General features: G+C 45.5%; 1 protein-coding gene across 1 annotated transcript in view; it reads right to left on the bottom strand.

Moving 5' to 3' along the window:
- The window catches only part of LOC125939817 (uncharacterized), a 48024-nt gene extending 23260 nt beyond the window's left edge, over nucleotides 1–24764 (bottom strand). Inside the window, exons 1-3 of the mRNA XM_049655268.1 lie at nucleotides 24444–24764; nucleotides 11878–12561; nucleotides 9715–9840 (exon numbers count right to left, since the gene is read on the bottom strand). Of these exons, the coding sequence (XP_049511225.1) occupies nucleotides 9715–9840; nucleotides 11878–12561; nucleotides 24444–24728 (1095 nt within the window). The 5' untranslated portion in view covers nucleotides 24729–24764. The remainder of the gene's footprint in view (nucleotides 1–9714; nucleotides 9841–11877; nucleotides 12562–24443) is intronic.
- Nucleotides 24765–25296: the final 532 nt, after the last annotated feature.

Below are 25296 nucleotides of genomic sequence, written 5' to 3'. Positions count from 1 at the left end.
TACAGATACAGATAATACGGGAATACCACATTAGATTGTACCATGACGATTTCCTTGCACTTTCTTATTTTGGTCAAATATTCTAATTTGAAATGGCACGAATTAGCATGCTCTAACACTTGTCTAATATAGGTTAAGTACATGAATAGCTTAACAGACTGGGACGCCGGCTTTTATTTCCAGGAAAGTCACCATAGCACCTGCTCCAGTTGCATATGTTTTCGATTATCTGGGGTTTTCAGCCTAACTTTTAAGATAATGTGCTGTAGCAGGTAGAAGCACACACATGCTATTAGCGGATAGTTTCGATAGCTTGTAACTTTACACTTACGGCTATAAATACAAAATTTTAGTGTTCAATTTTGTTAATAAACAAACAAACGTACTCCTAACAATGTATTTATTGTTAGCTGTGGGGCTGCGCGGCTGCGCTACCTACTGCAGCACATTAACTTAAGCTTCTTGATACAGATTCACAGCACAGTAACAGCGCGAGAAAGTAGACGACACTAATGTATGTCAGAATGATATGTTACTACGTACACAAGCGACTGCATCTCCTAAAAAAAGTGGTTTTGGCTTTTAGGCCTTTCGAAATATTCAGAGAGCACTTGTATGAATAATTACAACACACGCGCCACGACGGACGAACCAGGCTGGCGCTAAGATTAAAGTTCACAACACAAATTCCATTACACATTCAGTAATTACACACAGGTCATTTGCGGCTTCCTTCAGGGGCAGACGTGAGCTTTTGGTTGGGTGCTTGCTGCTAAGCTTGGTGCAAGAATATTGCTAGAAGCCGGAACCACTTATCCGAAATTACGAGCTATAGACACACATCCTTTATTGAGAAGCTGACGTTGAGCACGGATATAACGCGAGGGTCGCTGCATTGACATGACGACTTCGTTGCAGCTGAATTCCGAATACTGCATATGTGATGACAACAGCTATATGGGCTATGTTGTATCGCAGGAAGAACGACACGGGCATAAAAGACACAAGAAAGCACACAGCGCTGAACGACCAACTGTGAACAGCTGTTTACATCAGCCATGTCTCCTCGTATTGAACTTCATAAACCGCTTTTGCACACTAGTTTGGTTGTTGAAAAGCAGGTACCTGTGAACTTTCAGTTTACCTCTACGTTTACGAGCCCTAGGCATCCTTTCGCCTTACATAAAAATAAATTAATGCGCCTCATGCGCTAAAAAACGTTACTCTCAAATAAATGTGGCGCAAAATCTGTGTACACGATTCACGTGTGCCAGCAAACAGGGCATCACCTGCGCTGAGTACCACACAGCTGGAAAGGGCACAGTATTGCACACAAAGGCTCTGTTCAAAAATGGGACAGTTCTTCCGTGCCACTGTTGCACTTTTGCCGCGACAGTGTCACTTCGAATCTCATTCTGTCCATTTTGTAGGTTGCCAGTATAAAAGCAGACACCGAGGTAGCTATTGATTTCAGACGTCCACTTCACATCTAGAAATGTGGTTAGTTTTGAATCCCATACACCCAGCCATGCACCCGCGCACTTGTCACAATTCACTTTAGCACCAGACACTTTACAGAAGTCCATGAGATGCTGCACTCCTTGGTGGACTTCTGCTTTAGAGGCACACATAAGCGTAAAGTCGTCGGTGTAGCTGAAGACTTTCAGAGAGGTATCTGCGAAACTGAAGCCTGCTATGTCACCGTCGTTCGGAATTATTCGGCACAGGGGTTCCAAGTACAGAGCGAAAAGAACTAGTGGCATGGGACATCCTTGCTTAACGGACCTGTTGAGCTCTGTTGTCGGCGTTGTTTGCCCGCTGATCACCAGTCGCGTCGATACTTGTCTGTAGCAAGCACTTATGTATTTAAGAAGGCGGTCCCCAATGTTGCAGGCCTTAAGCACGGTAACGAGAAAGGCGTGTGCTCTGTCGAAAGCCTTGCTCATATCAACTTGCAAAACCACTACCCTGGATCCATCTACGGAAGTAGCTTGGCACATTATTCGCATGACATGCAGATTATCACTGACGCGACGTCCTTTGATACCGTTTGATTGATCGTTCCCGATGGCTTTTCCGAGGGCAATGTCAAGCCATCTAGCTATAATTTTAACTAGAATTTTGTAATTGGTATACACCACGCTTGCACAACGTGCAATTATGGGAACCACGTGGTTGCATTGTAATGACGATTCCAACACAACCTCCTTTGGGGGAGAGAAAGAGAATGACAGCGAGAGAGAGAAAGAAAGAAGGATAGAGAGAGAAAGAAATAGATAAATGAAGAGATAGACAGAAAAAAAGCAAGATAAAGAAATAAAGAAAGAAAGAAAGAAAGAGATAACCTAGCTGCAACCAAGAGACACAATCAATCGGTCAGCTTCGCTGTGTCTTGAGCTGTGCGCGGCTTAGTGCAAGCTTTCGCCTTTCTTCAAGCGAGGCTTGTACTGCCTCACAAGAGACCGCAAAAACTCTCTCTCAAGCCGCGCGAAAACAAAAACTGCTCGTAGGGCTGCGGATTGAAATCTCCGGTCTCCTGGTTGCGAGACGACCACGCTAACCAATTCAGCCATTGTCGGTTTTTTTTTTGAACAGTCTGTCCAGTGGCCGTAGTTACAAACGAGGACACGACAAACAGATATATACGCGAGAAACGAATGCAAGTCATGCGGCTCAAGAGCAACTCTTGAGCATATGCTGTGGGAATGCCAAGGGCTAACGAGTAGCAACGGGGAGACAGCCTCTAGCGAAAGGCTCCTCGCGTTGGTGTGCTATGCTGCTCAGTTCAGCCCCAGAAGATCAACTGTGGGCAGTCCAGCGGGCCGACGACGCCGCCAGAGCACAAGGGCTCGTAGCAGACGCCTACACAGGGTGAAGCCCACCCTATTACCTTGCCGGACAAAAATGAAGTTTTCACCTACCTATATTTTTTACAATAAATGAAAATACGTATGTACAGGAACTACTTACAATAATACGAGCACCAGGTGGACATAAGTAATCACACGTCAACGAGCAGTCCATATTAAAAACGTCACAAGCAGCAACACCTTCCATCACAACAAGAACTTGGAAGATGAAGTTAAGCACCTAATCAAAAGTGGATACCAATCCGACTGACCTTCTTGGATGTAAATGTCCTTTCATCTCACACTCTTTCAAAAGCGGGGTTTCATATGAACAGGTGCTCGGCACGCGCTCGTGTCACAGCTCCCACGTTCGTCATCGTCGTCTGCTTTCACAGCTGGCTGCGTTGCCGCTAATGATTCCCGGGTAGAATTTCACTTCTCTTCTGTTGTCGTAACGGAGAGGCCCCGTTTGCAGGGGTATGGGCCATTCAATGTCTTATGCAATGAACAAATCTAATTTTGAAAAAAAATTCATGGAAATCCATCCTGAATGAACGCGCTCGGGAAAGCCCTCGTCGTCCGCATGCCGATTCTAGCGTGAGGGCCTCCAAAGCCCAGGCTAAACATCATCGAAGAGCCGCGGACCCCGAGTTGAGGGAGCACGATGTTGAGGCAAAACGTCAGCGAAGAGCCGCAGACCTTCAGTTGCGGGAACGGGATGCTGAGGCCGCATGTCAGCATCGTCTAGGTCTCCAGGAACCCGACAAAGGTGTTGCACGCATCAGCAAGCTAGCACCTACTTCCACAGTGTGACGGCCAGGTTTCAACGCGAGGTTCGCAACCGGAACTTCGGAGCCAGCTGCAGTGCGTGTGACTGGTTGTTGTTCGAGCACATCGTGGTACTCGTCAGGGCAATTTGTTCGGAGGAACACCACAGAAACACACGACAAGCTTCGCTTACTCCCATTTCGTCGACAGTGCAAGGGCTACTCATATTGTAAAACAACGGTAATCTAAGCGCCTAAGATGATTTTTCATGCTTTTGTCAATGACTCTGAGCAACCTCTCAAGAACTGCAAGAAACACTGCTCCCACTCTTCACTCTCTCCCTCAAATTTCCTTCTTTTTCTTCGTTCACCTAATACCAGCTATATGGCGTTCAATTTCGACCTTCCAAGTTCAGTGAGAATCGAATATAACATTAGAGAATAACCTACTCTTTACTAGGGAAAATCTTTTTTACTTGTGAAAACGCTTTTAAATACAGACTTACTTTGTAGGTGGATGTCATATGTAAGTGCCGCTAAATGCCGCTAGCAGATCGGAGCGGCCACCCAAGCTCCGTGACAAAGTCAACGGGCGCACGAGCACGCGCTCGCTCAACGGTGCCTGCGTTCGATTTCTGGTGGTTTGTCTGAGTATCGGGTGATCTTATCCTTTTCCTTGTTCATTTTGACGTATTCTCTCCGTAGTATTACCCGCTCCAGCTTAGGCTGATGTACAAGAACTCCCCCGGGAGTGGTTTTTTCCCTTGGACAGCTTCTCTTCCTAATCGTGAGATACCTTTGGATTTCTTCCCACGCAGCGGTGTAACCAGCATCCCCGTGGAAATTGTTCCAGCGAGTGGAGGCTTCATTAAATTGAATAATACTCAGGCTACCCAGGAGGCTCTTCATGCTGTTACTCCATTGTACCAGACCATCTCGGACGTTAGGCAGTTTGGCCGAGGAGGCATTGTTTGTAGGTCACCAGACCAGACATGTGTTGCGGACTTACTCAAGTCCACTTCTTTCGCAGCCATTCCGGCGAGTGCATTTATTCCTACTCACCTCGCGTGCACCAAGGGAGTAGTGCGAGGTGTCGACTCGAGTCTAACCCCGACAGAAACATTGGAAAAGTTATTTGCAGCTGGAGTGATTGCCGTATATCGATGCAATCGAGTGTTGGATAATACCAGAGTACCAAAAGAATCAGTGATAGCCACTTTTGCTGGCACTTCCTGCCCAACAGAGATCAAAATATGGCCCCTTATATTCAGAGTAGATCCACTTGCACTGCGTCCGCTTCAATGTCGCAATTGCTGGCGATTTGGCCATAGTATCGGTGCATGTAAATCAAGCCAACGTCGCTGCACATGTGGGGAAAGTCACGCTCCCAGTGATTGCGATTCCGAAAATGTGAGATGCTGCCTTTGTGAAGGAAACCATCCGGCCGATTTCTCTAACTGTTCTGTGCGGGCCCAAGAAGTGCAGATCCTCGAAGTTATGGATAAAAGATGTTGCTCCAGAAGAGAAGCTGCAAGTATTGTAAACAAAAGAACATTTGACTATACTGGAGTTACAGCTAAACAAAATACGATACTTGGCTCATCTATCACTGCAACCATAGAAAATGCTGTTGAAAAGGCCGTGGCTAAGGCAATGGATCAGTTGCTGGTAAATCTTGGTGAAAGCATCGCACAGGCTATTTCCTCGCAAATTAATACGTTAATGCAAGCTACTGGTCTATGCTCAGCCGGTCTATGCTCAACTTATAAATTTAGGGCAGCAATCTGTTGATGGAAAGAGGGAGAGAACTGTCTCGGGAGATGGCACAGCGTGCAATAGCTCCCCTCCCACTCATTCTGCTTCCGCCAACCAGATCATTCAAGATTGTGAAATGAAAGACACAGAACATAATGCTCGTGCTCAAAAAAGAGCTATGTCAACAATCAGTGAGGATTCGTCTTCACATCCCCATTCGAAGTCCAAGAAATGTCAGTCGAAGTTTTCATTGGAGGATAGTGCACCAAAGAAGTCCCCTTCGACAGCAGCACCTTCTTCACCGTAGGACTGTTAAAGGTTCTTCGGTGGAACTGCCGATCACTATTATCAGCTTCTGTAGATTTGTTTTCTCTTACAAACCAACTTAATCCAGATATAATAGTATTACAGGAAACTTGGTTGACATCGGAGAAAAACTTCCATTTAAAATTTTACAGATATTTTCGACTAGACCGCCCTACAAGAGGTGGCGGACTAATTACATTTATTTCAACTAAAATATGTCATAAAGCCAAAATTTTATTCAAATTGATGGATTCTGAGAGCGAAATTCTCATTATAGAACTGACTCTACCTGGAAGTTTCCCTGTTTATATTGTAAATACTTATTTTCCTTCCGGTGTGCAGGACACTCGCTCTCTTGACAGTGTTCTAGCAAACTGTGGGTGGGATGTTTTACTTACTGGGGATTTCAATTCACATTATTTTTCATGGGGTTTCAAGACAGATTCATGCGGTAAACGCTTGTGGAACTGGTCATTACATATTAACCTTTATTGTGTACATTCTGGGGCAACTACATTCGTGCGTGGCCAAAATCAGTCTGCAATTGATATCACATTCTCTAGCCGTAGTCTCTCTGTCTTCGTGGTCGACTGTTGATTGCGCCTGTAATAGTGATCACATCCCGCTGTTATTTGAAATAGTCCGCTCTATTACATCAATGAATGAACAAGCTCGAACGTTTGTAAACTACAGTACCTTTAAGAAGTCCTTGCGATCTGTGATTTCGTCACTTTCTGAGGCGCCCAATGAAGAAAAGATGAAGATTATTTGTTCAGCCCTCGAAAAATCTAGCAAGCAGTCGGAATTCAGAATTCGTTCTAATAATGGTCACTCCTACAACCCTTGGTGGAATACTGGCTGTTCACGCGATTACAAAAAAAGGAAAGCAGCCTGGAAAAAGTTGTTATATAACCAGTGTCCAAAAAATTGGAGTGATTATAAATTCTACAGAACTATATTTAAACACATAGTATCTAAAGCGAAATACGACTATGATTGCAAACATTTCGAATATCTATCTAAATCCAAAAACTAGTAAGCTGCTTTTCACTTTTCTTCGTGGCAGAAAGATTCTTCCGCGTCCGAGTAACATTGGCTCGATTGTTTTGACTAGTGAAGAAATGATGCAAATGGTAGAAGAAATTGCAAAGGGTTTAGAAATCCGGTTCACGTCCTTGTTATCGCCATGTTCCAAGTTACGCATATGGTCCGATGATTTTACGGAGATCACCTATGTTAGAACTGGCCACAGCAGTGGAAACTATGCCACATGCCGCCGCTGGTGTTGACGGATTAACCTCAGAAATGATAAAAATTTTATTCAAGGAGTCCCCAGATCATCTTGTAGACGTAGTGAATTATTCTATTCAATTTTCGTGGATACCTTCCAGTTGGAAACTCGCTAAAATTATTCCGATTCTTAAAAATAATGGTGACGGATACACTCTTGATAATATTCGAACAAGCGCTCTAACCTCCAATTTAGTGAAAATATTAGAAATAATTCTAAATTTTGGTCTTATAAAATTAGTAGAGGACAAAGAAGCGCTAAGCCCTTTACAAATTGGCTTTAGATCTGGCTGTTCCATTTGGCATGGTCATGTGGACCTGGAAAGCCGTATAAAACTAGCACGTCGCCAAAGACAAATTGCAGCTCTAGTAACTTTAGACATCTCAAAAGCTTACGATAGTTTAGAACACGAAGTTTTATTGAATCAAATAATTAACCTTGATTTCCCAAAATACATAACAAAATGGTTTAGAGAGTTTCTGACTGACCGAAAATATTATTGTTCTTTGAAAGGATGTTTTTCAAATAGACGTCAACAATCGCGTGGAGTTCCAGAAGGAGCTGTCACGTCCCCTTTACTATTTAATATATTACTAAGCTCTATACCTTGTCATAATGACATATACACATATGTCTACGCAGATGACATTGCTTTCTTCACATCTGACATTGACATCCACTCTTTATATAATCGATTGCAAACATACCTGTGCGCAATAGAAAACTGGTTACTGAATATTCGCCTCTCCCTAAATGTCAGTAAATGCTCAATAATAGTTTTTCCTTTATTAGATCCAATACATATAAACCTAACCTACCGCCTGCAGAACATACCTCAGGTGGTCTCGGTAAAATACCTGGGTATAATATATGATGACCGGCTAAATTGGCGCACACACATTGAATACATAAATAAAAAGGGGGTGCGAGCGATTGGAATGCTAAGAAGGCTTTGCAACAGTCGATCACGAATGCGGAGAGATTCTCTTGTGATGATTTATAAAATGTACATTGTTCTCCTTGTTCTCCTGGAACGGGAAGCTTTACGCCTGTAAGTTCGTTGCCAACAATGTATTATACCTAGACACACATTTGCCTTCTCTTTTGTGCAGATTTTAGTTATTAACAATCGAAACATTCTTAAAAATGTATGAATTCCCTATAAAATTACAAATCATTTTCATTTCCCAGCCTGCAATATTTTTTCAGTCTTCCTGGCCCCGGTTCCACCCTCCTCAGGTCGTTTTCGTGCCGGCACTAGTTGGTCCCTTCGATGTACGATTATGTGAGCTCCCTCCAATTTGCAGTGCGAGAACCTCCAAATTACTTTCGATGATATATTTCCAAACAACGCAAAACTCCTTCCTTACAATATATTATATGGCCTATTAGAAAATCACTTATCGGAGTTAAAAATAAAAGCCGTCATAGCGACAGATGCCTCGCAATCAGAAGAAAAATCTGGAATTGGAATTTTCTTTTCCGCGTTCGACTGGTCGTTCTCCTTAAGACTTCCAGACTATATACCAGTATTTTTATCTGGGTTTGTGGCGGTTACATTGGCTCCACGAAAAGCGCACTCATAAATCTCGGAAATTGTAATAGTAACGGATTCTTTGTCATTATGTTCAGCTCTCACTGCAAATAGTGGCTCACAAGTTTCGCGTACATTGCAAAGTCTTATTCATTCTAACTAATTACATTGGTATGGGTGCCTGGTCACAAAAGATTAGTTATAAATGAATTAGCTGACAGCTTAGCGAGAGCTGCCCTTAGGGGTCCAATCATTCCGATTCTTCCTGTATCAGCTTACATAACCGCGGCTATAATTCAGGAGACGGGGAGTCATGCAACACTCCTTGAACCTGCCATTAACAAATCTAACTGATTATCGACACCTATTTCCTTGGAACAGAAAATTCTGCCATAATAGAAAACTTGAAGTCCTCTTTATCAAATTCAGATGTCGCATTCCTACATTAAACTTTTATCTACATCGATCTGGTCTGGCGCCCTCCTCCTTGTGCTCATACTGTGGTGAAAAAGAAACAATAGAGCACTTCTACCTGTCATGCCGCCATTTTTCCTCATTAAGAAAACATGCTTTAGAAGAAAAATGTAACAGTACTGAAATAAATATTACAATACCCAATATTCTATCTTTTGGTGCCTCTTCTCTCGGACATTGTCAGCAGCGTTCAGCTGTTGTGGGGTATATAATTGAATCAGGACGATTTTCTTGCTGAATTCTTCGATTTTATATGAATAAATTCCTTTCGTCATTCAAAAATTTTCAAAAGTGATCCATATTAGATTCCGATAATTGTTTTCCTTCAATCACCCGATTCTTGGCCAATCCCCCATAGTGGGTACGAGCCACTTTTAAAGGCAGGCAAGCAAGGAAGCAAGCAAGCAAGCAGGAGCATGGCGGCACGAGGCGCGTCTCGCAGTGTTGGAACCAGACGGACAGCAGTTCCGAGCTCCTGGGGTGAATGAGGTGAGAGGTCCTGCCAGGCGAGACGTCCGTGGCAAGGTACGGAGGATCGCGGAGCCGAGCGTGGACGAGGGCGTCCGAAGAACCAGGACTCCTGCTGCCAGTGCTCGAGACACTGGCTTACCCGAGGGCCGCCGGTCCCCGAGCTGCCGCACCTGAGCTGTGCCGAGCAGCGTTCGTCTGGCACAGATGTTCCTGTTCTAGACGCGGTCCTCACGTGCGACCGCCGCACGTGGATTGCGAGCGGCGTACGAGCTGGGCACCGAGGCCGTGCTTGACGTGCGACTGTAGCACGTCGGTCGCGAGAGGCGCGTACGAGCCGGATACCGAGGCCGTGCTGCTGGATAAGGCGTTCCCTGGCTGGTGCCGCTGCTGCTCCTGAGCGTGCCGAGCCAGAGAACCGTGCTGGACGGGGCCTGAACGTGTCGTCGTTGCAGTCGGCTCGAGCACGGGTGAACCCGCAGTGCCGTGACGACAGAACCGTGAGCCTCGCAACACGGGAATGTCTGAGCCCGTTTGTCCTTGTGTGTAGTGCCGTGTGTGAATATACTGTCGGCCGTTACGCAGTGATTAACTCTCTGTATATATATATAATTGGAAGTATTTTTGATATTGGTAAATGCTCCCAAACGACTGTCGTTCTTGTGCATCACTGCGCACAAGCGAAAGTGCAGAACAGTCCTAAACACTACAGTGGAATATCCCAAAATTAGCTTTAGCCAAACGGGCTCCTACGGCACTTAAAGTTTTTGCGACTTTTTTAACGAGTAGATGACAAGTGGTAATGGTCACGAAATATTTTTAGGGTATCGCTCACTGACTCTTAATCATGTAACCCAGAACTGGTTATATTCATGCACTCCGGAACGCTTTAATCGGGGCTAAACTTAGAGCCAATAAATATCTTCAGACAACAGGCACATTTACAAATAGCGCACACAAGCATGTTTGAATTTTCAAACCTTCACGCCCTCCTTGTGTACTTCGTGCTTTATTTTAGCGAAGTTGCCGTTGCTTAGGATCCCGGAATTTTTCCCCGTCCATCACGTCGACAGAAAACCCAGCGGGCCAATCCTGGCGGCAGTACAGGGCCGGGAGCAATGGCTCATATCCCCCTCTAAGGCATAGGGGTGAAACGAACGTACAACACAGCTTTCGTTGCAATACGAAACGCACAAATATAAAAGCCGTCAAACCACATGATTCATTAGGAGGCGCGCGCACTTCCGCGTTGACCAACGTACGCTGATTCCAATCCATCGGCGGTGGTCATCGTTGTCGGAGACTAACGTAGACATCTCAAAACCGAAAACAAAGAGCGGTTCCCCCACATCGTGGATGAGTCTTGCAACCTTAACGTCAACGATCCGAGTCAACCAACTGACGTACACGGGTCATGCATCGATTTACCTTGGCCAATAATAAATTAACATAGCCACCACAAAGCAGTTACAGCAGTAATTTCAAAAGTAATAAATAAAACTGAGGTTTCTAAACTGCATTGAAACTTGTGTGTGTCATATATCACTTGCATATGGGAATCGGTGTTTTAGACAAGTTGCCCTACATTAGGCGCAAGATATGTACAGTTTCGCTGACCAACCACTTTCACAGGAGTAGGTTGGCGTCCAGCGGTCTGCATCCCTTAAATTTGTGTTTGCAAAATTACTATCTCGTGTCTTTCGTCTGCGTGTGACCCTATAAAAAAGAAATGAACACATGTGAGCAGGAAGATTTTATATTGCATGCAACAAATGTGTTAGGAAAAGCGATGTTTTTACAGAGCACGTTTAATGGCACAAGTACTTATTGCAACACGTAAAATGCCCCTCACTCTCAGTCGGCTACGTCATTTGGAACAAGTTCCCACGCTATCCAAAACTTGTCGTCCACGACGTATCCTTCGCGTTCCAGATCGCCCAAGCGAATTGAACCGCCTAAGTAAGCACCGGGGTTTGGCGATTCTTCGGGCCTCCCGAAACACTCGAGTCGGCGGCAAATAAGCCCAACAAATTGGCGCTGTTTGCTTCGCGATGGATGCACGACTGTCACTCGAATGTTCTGATTAAACGGCCACTGAAGGAATTCGTCGATCACTCCCTTGTGCAGCTGAACACCAGCATACAGAAAAATATGCGCTCCCTGTTTCTTAAGATACACTCCTGGCGACACGTAATAGCCAGATATGTATAACTTTTCACTCAGGCAATCGTGATAGCCCTTTGAATGCACGATGTCTTTCTTTGCTTTCAAATCCTTTACAAAGAACTCGCAATGTTTAACACTCACTGTGTTTAAGGCCAGTTCTTTTTGGTTACTTAAGGCCCTCTGCGCGCTTTCCTTCATGCTGTCGTTTGTTTCACTAATGCAAGCACCACTTTCTGCGAGATTTGTACAGATTGTCCTTGTTGCAACCTGCAACTCTTTTCCAAAGGTTTCCTTCAGCTCATTAACACTTTCACAAACTTTCTTGAGGACGCCGCTGTCAGCCGTCAAGCGGTCCTTAAAAGCCACTTGCAACGTGTTTACGGCATTGTCTTCTTTCAGGCTGTTGACAGTTCGCTTCGTGTCTTCCAAAGCTCCCTTCAGGAATTTATTTGAATTCTTTATGGTTCGCCCAAGCTCATGCAGCTTTTCACCGTGAGCAATCAAAGTATCCTGAACTGCTCTAACAGACGATAGAGTATCTGCAGTTTGTGAAGGAACGCTCTCCAACGTACAACTTCCGATTGAGCTTTGTAGCAGCGTTTCTTTCATATTGTTTATGCAGTGTGAAATACTGTCGAAGCGGTCACTATAATTCGTGACGCAGTCTAACCTGTCTTTAATTTCCCCTACTCGCACGTCTATGGTTGCATTCAGGGCCGTAATCACGGCATTTTGGTCACTGTTGGATGTTCGCAGTGTCGCAGAAGTCGCAGACACCGCAGAATTTCTGCATTTGCTCTGTAGATGCGCGCACATATTTCTACAGAGTACTACTGTTGAACATTTAGGGCAAAGTGCAGAGTGGTAGTCACAGTCTTGGCAAAAATGCTTGTTGAGCTCTGACGCGGCCAAAACCATGTCACAGCCATTTTCTTCATTCCAGCATTTTACCTGCAAAAAAAAAACATTTGAGGAATGTGCAAATTGAAGCGAATGTTGCTACCTTCGACCTGCTGCGCATATTTCTTTGACTTTTATCAGTGCACATGCGTTGGCACGTAATTCTTAATCACTTTTTCCAAACTCGCGTTTAAGCGTGATATCGTGGCATACTTTCGTTCTCTAATCTTTTTTTCATCCTAATCAGCAATTTGTTTCCAGTGAATTCTATCACTGATAGAACCGTATCACAACAGCGGAGAAATAAACAAGCAGGAAGCATGTGCTTCCAAACCCTATAACGGATCCCTTAGCTAATCAATATATGTATTCACTAGCGCCCCTTCCCTCCTCCCCAGTACAGAGTAGCAGACTAGAGCACACTACCTCAGGTCGACATCTCTGTCTCTCCTATCAATAAAATCTATCTATTCACTAGTGCGTGAAGCTTACCTTTCGGACGTCGTCCAATATACTGACTATTGTTCAAACGAAGTTAAGCTAATGCAAAAAAACACTTTCAAGATGTCCAAAATTCCGGGGCACACTGAAATTTAATGGTGGAGGATAGCTAGGGCCTAATGAATGATTGAGAAACATGGCCATTATTTAACAAACAAAAACATGAGATAAAGTAGAAAGAATGCACATAAGTATAAAGCAGATCGAAATCCCTTGTTGGAATCTATGGTAAACGAGCATTTCACAAGAGGTTGCACCTAAATGCTTCCAATTTTAGTTATAGCCAACTATGCGCAAATACCTCTCCGAGTTCTCCCGTTTCACTTGATTTCATGTTCTGTTTCGCTTTGCGTTACTGGAATGCACACGCAATATAAATTTCTGCAACACGTTTTGCAGCGTACCGAGTACGTTTTTGCCAGCCAAGAAACTTGTCGGCTTTCAGGATGCATTCCGGTAACATAATTCAGGTAGCAATGCCACACACACCCACAATACCAGCTGTTTCGCTGCAGCGAACAGCGCTAATAGAGGGAAAGAGAACAAGCGGACACTGCGCTAAGCATGACGCTGAATGCAAAAAGAAACGCTTATTCCCTTGAAGGTGGTTGATAACAGTCAGAGGCGACAAATATAAGAAACACGACAAATACCAGTGAATCCAACGGAGTTCGACTCTCAATGCCTCTAAAAATCTCAATGGTAAGGTATTTTGCTTTTACTGAGCCTAACAAAAGAAACGTTCACAAAAGACAACTCATTGCAATGAATGAAGAATGCCGCACATTTTAAACGTACAGGCAAGAAAAAAAATATGGGATCTGCTGGATTGTTGCGCCCGTTCCAGAAGCAAGCGCCTTTTGTGGGGACAGAACATTGCGCATCCGCGACCTTTCAATGCGCATGCTTCTAAACACATTTCATGCCAGCTTGCTGTCGGAATCTTGACTGCAGAACATTACGCTAGGACATAGCTGTCATTTTCGTTTATTTGAACAGCATGCACACTAAATTTACAGGGACCGACCCAGTAGACATCATAAAGCGTTTTGTGGTGCCTGTTCTAACGGTACCTGTCAATTCAGCGTGCGCTGGGATCAACTAGACATGCACAACCAACTCGTCCGCAGTTCGTCCAGAGGATACGTCACTTTCGGCCGGAGGACTGTGCAGTGCATTGTCACACGTTACAATGGCCGAAACAGACAACTCGCCTAGAGTAATACACTGGAATCAATGCGGGTCGAAGAGCACGCTGGCAGGAAGTTTGGGTAGCGGCAGGCATGCGAGAATTAGAGTACGCACTTGCGCAATGTGATGTCGCGACAGAAGAGCACTTGCTTCGGGAAGGGTGCAAGAAGGCAGTGGCACGTGCTCGCAGGTCCTGTATTATACTGTACTTGCCTGTACATTGTTCGCGATATGTCCTCAAGATGCGCGCACCTTGTCTCGTGCATGCACTTGACACACCTGATAGCCATATTGCTGCCAGTCTTTACTTGCAAAGCTTTGTATGCTCCCGCACGTGGTCGTTAATAATACGACCCGTTTACCCAACGAAAGAACAACCGCACAAAAGTGGAACATTGTACCAGGACACTCGCATTACATGGAATAAATCAGGGAAGGCTATGGCTCCGCCCAGCCAAACAACGCTTTTCACCAAACATGCACCTCTGTTTTATTTACATGCACCTCTGTTTTATACGGGGCGCTCAGATATATAGAGAAAGAACGGTGCGGGGGTACGATTAAGTAGATGCCGCTTTAGTGGTCACACACTAATGCATAATCGCACGTTGTTACTGTCATTTTGTGTTTTCGTAACAAATGCATTTGAAGGTTATACGGAAGCTCATCTTCATTGTAGGGTAGACCATACGAATAGCGAGTGGAACGCACTGTACAGAACTCCTCTGGAATCGCCGAGTGTGACTCATGCCGCAGGTTTTACCAGTAGGACGGGCGCTATTAACCGAATGGCAAAATGAACCGTGTTTGTTCTGTGCAACAGGAAATACCAGGACGCCGATGCATCTTCCATCATTCTTCAGATTGCGTGAACCGCCATGGATATATGCAGTGACAAATCGTTTTGACTTTTCGTTCAATAAATTTTCTTTTTCTATTTCGTCTCACTTTTACTGTACAATGTATCCTCAATATGCCCACCTGTTATGCTCTCGATCGAGAGCGGCAGTATTGTAAATAAAATAAAATAAAAAATGCAGGTGTAACTTATCGCATTGACATCGAACGGCTGCTTTCAGTCTCTATGTCTGAGCCGATTTCGACCGGCAGATTTGGCCCTCATACGTGAATCCGTGTAATTGAACATGCGCAGGATTCACATCGCACTCAATGAAGAGGCTTTAATTTGACACCTTGGTTATCCCTGGTACGCCCACACGTTGGTACGTGCACCGTTTTCAATTCCGCGGTGATCATTTCTCGTAGGAAAACAGGTACCAAACAATATCTACGTAGCTTAAAACCGTTACTGGTCATTTCTCGACATATTCTATAATTGTGCATAGGTAACTTATCTAATAAATAAGGGATGTAACAGTAAATTCCATTAATAATAATATAGGTTAGTCATCATCATTATCATCATTAGCCTATATTTTATGTCCTCTGCAGGACGAAGGCCTCTCCCTGCGATCTCCAATTACCCCTGTCTTGCGCTAGCGTATTCCAACTTGCGCCTGCAAATTTCCTGACTTCATCATCCCATCTTGTTGTCTGCCGACCTCGACGGCGCTTCCCTTCTCTTGGTATCCATTCTGTAACCCTAATGGTACAACGGCTATCCATCCTACGCATTACATGGCCTGCCCAGCTCCATTTCTTCCGCTTAATGTCAACTAGAATATCGGCTATCCCCGTTTGTTCTCTGATCCACACCGCTCTCTTCCTGTCTCTTAACGTTAGTCCTAAGATTTTTCGTTCCATCGCTCTTTGTGCTGTCCTTAACTTGTTCTCGAGCTTCTTTCTTAACCTCCAAGTTTCTGCCCCATATGTTAGCACCGGTAGAATGCAATGATTGTACACTTTTGTTTTCAACGACAGTGGTAAGCTCCCAGTCAGGATTTGGTAATGCCTGCCGTATGCACTCCAACCCAATTTTATTCTTCTGTAAATTTCTTTCTCGGGATCAGGGTCTCCTATGAGTAATTGACCTAGATAAACGTACTCCTTTACAGACTCTAGAGGCTGACTGGCGATCTTGAATTCTTGTTCCCTTGCCAGGCTATTGAACATTATCTTTGTCTTCTGCATATTCATTTTCAACCCAATTCTTACACTTTCTCGATTAAGGTCCTCAATCATTTGTTGTAATTCGTCTCTATTGTTGCTGAATAGGACAATGTCATCTGCAAACCGAAGGTTGCTGAGATATTCGCCGTTGATCCTCACTCGTAAGCCTTCCCAGTCTAAGAGCTTGAATACTTCTAAGCATGCAGTGAATAGCATTGGAGAGATTGTGTCTCCTTGCCTGACCCCTTTCTTGATCGATAACTTTCTACTTTTCTTGTGGAGAACCAAGGTAGCTGTGGAATCCTTGTAGATGTTTGCTAAGATATTCACGTATGCCTCCTGTACTCCTTGATTACGCAATGCCTCTATGACTGCTGGTATCTCTACTGAATCAAATGCCTTTTCATAATCTATGAAAGCCATGTAGAGAGGTTGATTGTACTCCGCAGATTTCTCGATTACCTGATTTATGACATGGATATGATCCATCGTAGAATATCCCTTCCTGAAGCCAGCCTGTTCTCTTGGTTGGCTGAAGTCAAGTGTTGCCCTGATTCTATTGGAAATTATCTTGGTGAATATTTTATACAATACTGAAAGCAAGCTAATGGGTCTATAATTATTCAGTTCTTTAAAGTTTTCTCTTCTTATGGATTAGTATAATGTTGGCGTTCTTCCAGCTCTCTGGTACACATGAACTTGCGAGGCATTGCGTATAAAGGGCCGCAAGCTTTTCAAGCATGATATCTCCTCCTTCTTTGATTAAATCTACTGTTATTCCATCTTCTCCAGCAGCTTTTCCCCTGGTGATGTCTTTCGAGGCCCTTCTAAATTCTAAACAAAAGCAATGACGGCAGAACTCAACTTACCGTGACTGTCGATTATAATACGATTAGCATTCGAACACTAGCAACCGACCGTATTTCTTAAGTCACGTTTATTTAACACCCGCAGTGGTCATTGTGAGACTTACGTTGCTTCGGCTATATGCGACATACTCCGGTATCGCTTCACTTTGCTAAGGCAGTCGCTTGCCGACGTTGCCCACGAGCGTGGCGGCCTGACAGCCGTATACCGCCGACAATGACGACGATGGCATCACGAATTATGACGCTATGACGGCAAAAACATCACGACAATGACATAACGATTCCTACATAATTACAATGCTATAACAACGACAGCGTGACGACGACGAAGTGAGCACAATGGGATGACGACCCGGGTATTCAAAACGACTTATAACCTTGTCACACGGGTTGTCTAACCGCGGTTAATTTTGACGGCAGTTAAGGCTAACTGCAGTGACACGATAAACCTAACCGTTCTTCTTTCTGGGGTTTTACGTGCCAAACCAGTTCTGATTATGAGGCACGCCGTAGTGGAGGGCTCTGGATTAATTTTGACCACCTGGGGTTCCTTAACGTTCACTACAACGCAAGCACGTGGGCGTTTCTGCATTTCCCCTCCATCGAAATGCGGCCGTCCAAACGCAACCGTAGTTATTCCACTAACCATGGTTGTCGCAAACTGAGCTTGGTCACTTCAGTCAAAGCCATAATTGACAAAATGACGGCCCCCAGCTCCGACGAATGCAGCTCGGCTCGCACCGAAACATCCAAAAGCGTGTCAACTGGCCTGTCGCGAAAGACAGGCCAGTTGAAGAAAGACCCTCCACAATCCCCTGCATAAGCCCATAAAGTTGGCCCCTATTCCGCGTAACATGCACCCGGAGTATCACTTCGTCAGAAGGAAAGCATGAGCCAAAGCAAAAGAAATAGCCTACGACACTATCTGCGCGGCTCTCTGGACAGATGCCGCCAAGTACTCGAAAAGCGCGGCCTGTTAATCAGCGTGTCAAGACACAGACAGGTGGAATGACATACGCCTCGGTTCGTAGATTCAACGTCGCCGCAGCGGAAGTGGCCGCCGTTGGCCTCGCCGTCTTGGAATCGAGACAGGTTGAGGAAATATTGCCACGTAGTAGTGACGGTGAATAATACAGCACAAAATTGCGAATGACGAAACTAACTATCTTTAGGCGAACTTGTGCCCACAAAAGTTACACTCAAAGCACAGCGATAGTGGCGAACACGGTCGGCGATTGTCGAAATCTGATCAGCGGGTCAAGCGCGTGGGATTGATATATCACTCGTGGAAGGTTCCAGTGTTATCGCCGGTGCGCACGTGGTTTCCAGACACTAATACACAATTCGTGTCGCGCATACAATCTGATAATAAAGGGTTAGGCGAGGACAGACACCACATAGCATGAATGACAACATTCGCGTAAGTTCTAAATCACGTAGGCCCGTCTTACGTAGGCCCGCCGGTGAAAGCGGTCACCGAAGAAAGACAAGTACACGTGTCAATTTATATTGTCATACATATATATTCGCACATAGTGTCAATGACCATGTCAAGCCTACACCAATGGCAATCTGCATAAAGTAGCATGCGTCCTCGACCACCTCTATGAAATACTCCATCCCACGATAATGTCGACACCGTGACACTATGCATTCAGCAGAAACCCTCCTGCGCAGATGAGGGCCCGTGGCCATGGCAACCACGCACGGCAAGGAACGGCGGACGACTCCATTGCACAAGCACTATACTCTAGCCATGCAATACTACCGTCTTTCGAGAAGAACAATGCCGCCACCACACCCATATCTCACCAGAACTGAATCCACTGCCCAACACATATTCTCACCTTGCGCTCCTCAACGCGACGTACCGCACCCTTTATCAATCCCTTCAGTCCTTTCTGTACAGAGTGAGTTACCCTATACCATACTACATGGGCCTACCGAAATTAGTCACAGGCCCACGGGACACACGCAGCACAGTCACAGTGTAAGCTGGAGGAGCTCCATTTTCGGCAGCACGTACACGGAGGTCATCGTGGAGGAGTATTTTGCGTCGTTTTCACGAGAACGAACAGAACTGTCCACCCGATGTCTACGGCGAGCTGTGGCTTGTATTTCTATCTGCACACAGCGGTCTTCTGAGCCCGACGTTGCATGGTTGCAGCCGCGCGCGTAGCTCTACGATTCTCTTTTTCAGCAGCGCTTCGTACCTTGCGAGGAGGTGCCATAACGTGTACCGAAGATCAAACAAAGGTATCGAGACTACGCGGCGCACATGTAACATCCCTAGACCTATGGCACGATACGATGCTGTTGATGATGGTTATTTATTTTAGTGGCATCGCCTTTGAAACGGGATGGTGGCAAAGAGTCACCTAGCCCGCTTGAGTTAACTGGATCTAGCTACATGACATTGCTACATTTCGGGACACATGGTGGAATTCCACTCAACTGCAATGCAAATTTTGCACTTATCCATGCTATCTAGCGCACATGTCACATCACGTGACAAGTGGCACGATAGGATGCTAACGATGATGATGATTTATTGGCATCCTCTTTTAAACGGGGCAATGACAAATAGTCGCCTAGCCTGCTTGATTTAATCAGGAATACTATACGTGTGTTTCATTCTGGCATTTTTGTATGCATCTCGTTAATCACATTTTACTTATTCAACGCTTCTCTATCTACCTTGTACTGCTACCTAGGCAAGTGCTACATGGTGTGCTACCTGGTGTAATAATAGGCAACTACAATGAAAAGTATGCACGTGTGGACGCTACAGGCTCGGCATCTCACATCGCGCGTCTCCTCGCGCGCTAGGACGCGTGTATAGGGAATTTTCCCGCTGTAAGCTAGCAAGTGGTGGGGTGGCTCAGCGGTAGAGTAGCTGACTCCCACGCTGTGTATATATATATATATATATATATATATATATATATATATATATATATATATAAAGGCCAGGGTTCGATGCCGACAGATATCTGGTATTTCTTTTTCTTTTTCCTGGCGATAGCTGCGACGGACACCGTTGACCGCGGTAGCGGACAACATCGCCAACCGAAACTGCATTTGGAATGAGCTCAAAGACAACAAGTATGCTATTTGCCACAGGTTTTTCTTTTTTTAATTCCATAAACATAAAACTGACGATCCCAAATATTCGGTACTTGTTCGCACCATGTCCAGCTGCTTTTCTGCTGCATTCTCTCGGGGATCGGCCATTTTTCAAATACAAAATGGGCGCATCCTTGCGCGTGATCTTGTTCTGACCTTGGCGAAAGAAAGCATCACATTTAATAAAAGACAAATGGGTGAATTGTGAGTAAATGTGCATCGAAATGACAAGTACCCAATCCTAGTCGCGTGGCCTCGTGCTTTACTGACACAGTTAAGAAATAATTTCAAGTGGAGCCACAGGCAATGAGAGTACTCACCGTTACAGTACCCAAATAGGGCTGCCAGGATGACGTCGGTGCACTGCTTTGTAAGTGGTATATTGTTTTGGTTTGTGGCGATGAGCGTTTTTCATTAGACGATCACTGTACCGATTTGCTGATGAAAGCACGCGTCTGTCGTGCTATTAATTTTCTTGTTTATGAAGATTTTCTACGTACAACTACCATAAGATGGCGGTAGCGATGACTACCATTCACTCTATGAACAGAAAGATGTCACAAGGGACGTACTTTGTGTCAACATACTACTAGGGAGGGGTTTTGTAAATATATAGTAATCAAATCGGATGCACATGCAGGAACTGAGTGGTCACGAAGCGGCACGACACAAGAAATTGCTCATCTGTAGCATTGTAAAATATTCGGATACGATTGCGTTATCAGAGTATGTTTTGACAAAGCTTTCATTCGTGTGTACAAGCAACGCTGCTCTTCAGAATCCATTAGCAAGTACAAAGCACGTGACCTAGTTGGGCAAATGTTTACCAGGAAGGGCCTCACTCAACGCAGACTTGAGGCTTTTCAACTTGCGGATACCACAACGTGAGGCTTATGGCGCGTGAAAAGACAAGGACGAAGGAAGGGGTGACACACTACAGGCCAACAAGCCAAAATCACTGCATTACAGTGTACCACAAGTACATGCGAAGAAATAGAGGCGGTATCAGACTGACGGTATGGCGAGGCTGGCTTAATGACGATGGTGTGCCGAGAATTACCCAACGTCGATGCAATGACAACGAACAAATGACGACGACGTTATAGCCACATTGGCATGACAAAAAGTCGCCCGAAAAGCGAAGCATCGTTTGCGATAGCAAATAAGTAGACAGCTATACGAAGTAAGGATAGAAGTTTTATCGGCTGTGTAAAGTTGTAAATGTTCGCTTACTAACTAAATAAGCACGGTGTCACGCGAGCACAGGTAAACATGAACACATCTCGCTCGATGACCGCGGGAGCCCGTCATGAGCGCTGGAGTGAGAAAGCGCCCCAGCGGCAGTGAGCAAATTGACCTTCGCACTGGCTCACGCTTCAACGCGAACTAAACGTCGAAAGCGCAGCGCCTACGAAGCTACCGGCACTCGCCGAAGGGACCTTGGCCCATCGCAGATCGCTTTGAAGATGAGGTACCCGCAGGCGCACACTTCGGCCGCGTCGCAGATCGCTTTCAAGACTGCTCCTTGAGCATCAGCCGCCGAAGGAGAACGCACCCTCCCCTCCACCTCCCCCTCCCGTCTCCCGTTGCGCGTCAACGAAGACCGTGCGACTCCGGCCGCCTTCCGATCACTGTTACCGATTTGCTGATTAACTCAGCACGCGCCTGTGACCGGGCGCTTTATGAAGATTTTCTACGTACAACTACCACAAGATGGCGGTAACGATGACTACCATTCACTCTATCAACACAAATATGTCACAAAGGACGTACTTTGTGGCAACATACAACTAGGGACGGGTTTTATAAATATATAATAATATAATCGGATGCACATGTAGGAACTGCTCTTTTACCGCGGTTGCCGGTTCACCTTCGCACGCTTTCACTCACACACACACAGCGCATGGCGCGCGGCCACGATTTTAACGTACGGAACTTCAGAACGACGGCGACGGTAAAAATGCGCTTGGAGTGTCCATATAATTGCTAACGCAATAAAATGCAATGTGCATAAGAGCACGACGACTATGTCGGCGCTACAATCGTGACGAGAGCATGACAACTCTGGATTTATGATGAAAGATTTATTTACACTTTGTGATAACGTCAATATTACATAGGAGTCACGACGGTGCCACGATGACTATGAAATGACAGGCGATTGAGTGATGAGCATGATATACTGACAGAGGCATGGCGGCGATGAAGGGACGAGATGGATTGACGATGAAAGTTTCACGACGTCAGATCCGAGTGACGACCACAAAACGATGAAGATTGCATGGTAATGAAGGTATGACCACGATGATATAATTGTGATGGCAGCGACGATAAACTAATGCTGGGCTTTTACGCGCCAAAACCACCATTAGATTATAAGGCACGCCGCAGTGGGGGACTCCAGAATAATTTTGACCTTCCTGGGGATCTTTAACGCGCGGCCGCCGTGGCAGGGATTCGGTCCCGCGACCTCGTGCTTAGCAGCGGAACACCAAAGCCGCTAATCCATCACGACAAGTGACATAACGACCATGGAATGAGGATGCCAAGCGGGGCACGATGTCATGGCAACAAAGGATTGACTGCGAAGAAATCAAGGCGACCAAATTACGTCTATGGCGCGTCGAACTAATGAGGGAAACAAAATGGCGACGATGATGGCATAGTGACGAAGGAATGACGATGGGCTGAATAAAAGGAAAGTGACGACGACGGCACAATGGCTAAGGCACCATGACGATGGCTTTACAATGACATGGTCACGACCACAGAACCACGAAAACAGGATGCGAAGAAAGGAACGACGACGTTGGAAATGAAGGCGTTAAAACGACAACGAAGCCGCGTGTCTGATGGAGCTAACGCCTGCGCTTATGACGATCATCTGCCGCGCCGGGTCACCTCGCCTAGCTCTATATTCTGTACAGTCGCGATCAATTTGAAGGTGATCACTCTAGCGGTGACCGAAACAAGCAGCAGCGCCACGTTATGTCACCACCTTCCGTGGCGAGGGAAAAATTGGAGTAGCTTCCCTCTCTCTTTTCTCTGTTCCTTGAGCAGCTGTCACTTCCTTCTAGAAAGTGGCAGCCTTTCGTAGTTTATTTACGTGTCAAGAGGCAGGTAGCGTTGACACCGCACGTGTCTTATTCTTCCGATACTGTGGGAGTCCACGCAATAAATTGCAATGTTATCATGCGAGCGTCAACCCATGCAAGAAATACCCGCCTTGCGGTTTTTTATCTTACAAAACAACAACACAAACACAAAAAAATCGTGGCGAGTTAGTCATAGGGGGGGGGGGGGGACGGTTGTAGCCCTGAGGAGCCTACGAAAGGAAGAAGGCTCTCTATCTGCACAGTTCCGAAATCCGCCGTTATGCAGGTTGAAAGGCCCGCCGGTCGATGCTCTCGCGATCACCTTCAAATTGACCGCGACTGTACAGGTGCACTATACCCGGGATCTGCCTATCGTACAAGGGAGCAGCCAGCAAATTGGAATAAAAGAGGCACAGAAAGCATCCGGAGAACAGACATTTGGGCAAGTTGATCAAGCTTCACCTTAAGAACAGCGCAAAGAACACATGGACAGGAAAAAATACATGACTGGTGCTGGGCGTCCGTCCTATTGTATTTTTCCTGCCCATGTGTTTCTTGCGCTCTTCTTAAGAATGAAGAAAGCATCGTTTGAAAACGAGCATGTGGAAAAATCGAGAACGTTGCGTGCCTCATATCTAGGGTACGCGGTGGCATACCTGTGTGCTCGTGCTTCTTAGCTGATATTAAAACGGTGCGAAGTACGTTATGTGCTGTTGCTCACAATCACCGTGGCTGAATCTCATACCAACACTTTCACTGAAAGTATTTAATATAAATGACCAATATTACCCAATATGAAAAACGACACAAATGAAACATGCGATAACTCCCCCGCACCCGATCTATTCGGTGTTTTCGTTATTGACACTTTTGCCCTAAGCTATTGCACTAAAACTAAATTTACTTTAGTTTGCTCGATGGAAACAACGATCGTGAATCGCGTAGTTAAACTTGAGCTGGACACCACGCATTTGTCAATACAAACAAATTTCTTCTCGTAACATCAGCAAATATACCAGGGGTAACGTTTCCCTTAGGAAAACAAGGAGTTTTCCGAGCGACAGTTCAGCTTTCTTACCTTCCGTTTGAGCAGGTTATTCACAGTAAACTTTCTCCAGTCGACGTCTTCTTCCAGACCTCGATGCCCATCTAGGGGACAGCAGTGCTCATCTCCATGCCGGCACTGTTCGTAACACTTCTGGCAGACCACATGAAGGCAAGGCAGAAGGGCGGTCACTCTGGGCACCAGTCCGCAGGCATTGCAAGTTTTGTATTCCGGAATGGGCTCCACGAAGTTCAAAGCTTTCCAGTCCAGTTCACGAGAAAACCCAACTAAGGTGTAGCGCTGGTTCTGGGTTGCCATGAGGGACGCCACGCCCGCTCACAGTGACTGCCAGGCCTGCTCGCACTTGCAGTAACTTCAAAAGTTATGAATATTCCTCCCTAGCGACCGTAGCCAGAACTATTATCGCACTGACATAAATACCCGAGGTGCTCAGCCCCTTCGAACAAACGCTTCTTTCACGAAAGAAAACAGCAGTCAGAAGTAGTCGCTACGTCCGTATTTTGTGTAATCTGTTTTCCAAGTTGCCTAAACAAGTTTGCGCAATCGACATCTACATTTTTAGCTGAAGTGCCGCCTGCTGTATCACCCCTTACTTTGTCATGCGAATTTGACAGTCTTTTTTTAAGCAAGGCATTCTTTGCGAACTACTGCGCTTTGTGATACTGTTGTTTTATATTATGGCATAGACATGTCGCCGTCTTCTTTCTCTGTGAGTGGAAGGTGTTTCTATTAGTGTAGGCGCGAGAGAACATGACCAGTCACGGGATACTATGTTCCCTGGAACACCACGAGAAGAGGTTGCCATCCTCGCATGTCTGGTGTCTCGGTATACGCTGCCAAGGGAGCAGTTTCCCTGCGCCGCTCG

Source organism: Dermacentor silvarum, chromosome 9 (genome assembly GCF_013339745.2).
Source record: "Dermacentor silvarum isolate Dsil-2018 chromosome 9, BIME_Dsil_1.4, whole genome shotgun sequence".
Classification (NCBI taxonomy): domain Eukaryota; kingdom Metazoa; phylum Arthropoda; class Arachnida; order Ixodida; family Ixodidae; genus Dermacentor; species Dermacentor silvarum.
Note: the sequence above shows the minus strand (reverse complement) of the source record. Positions and strands in the feature narration are given on the sequence as shown.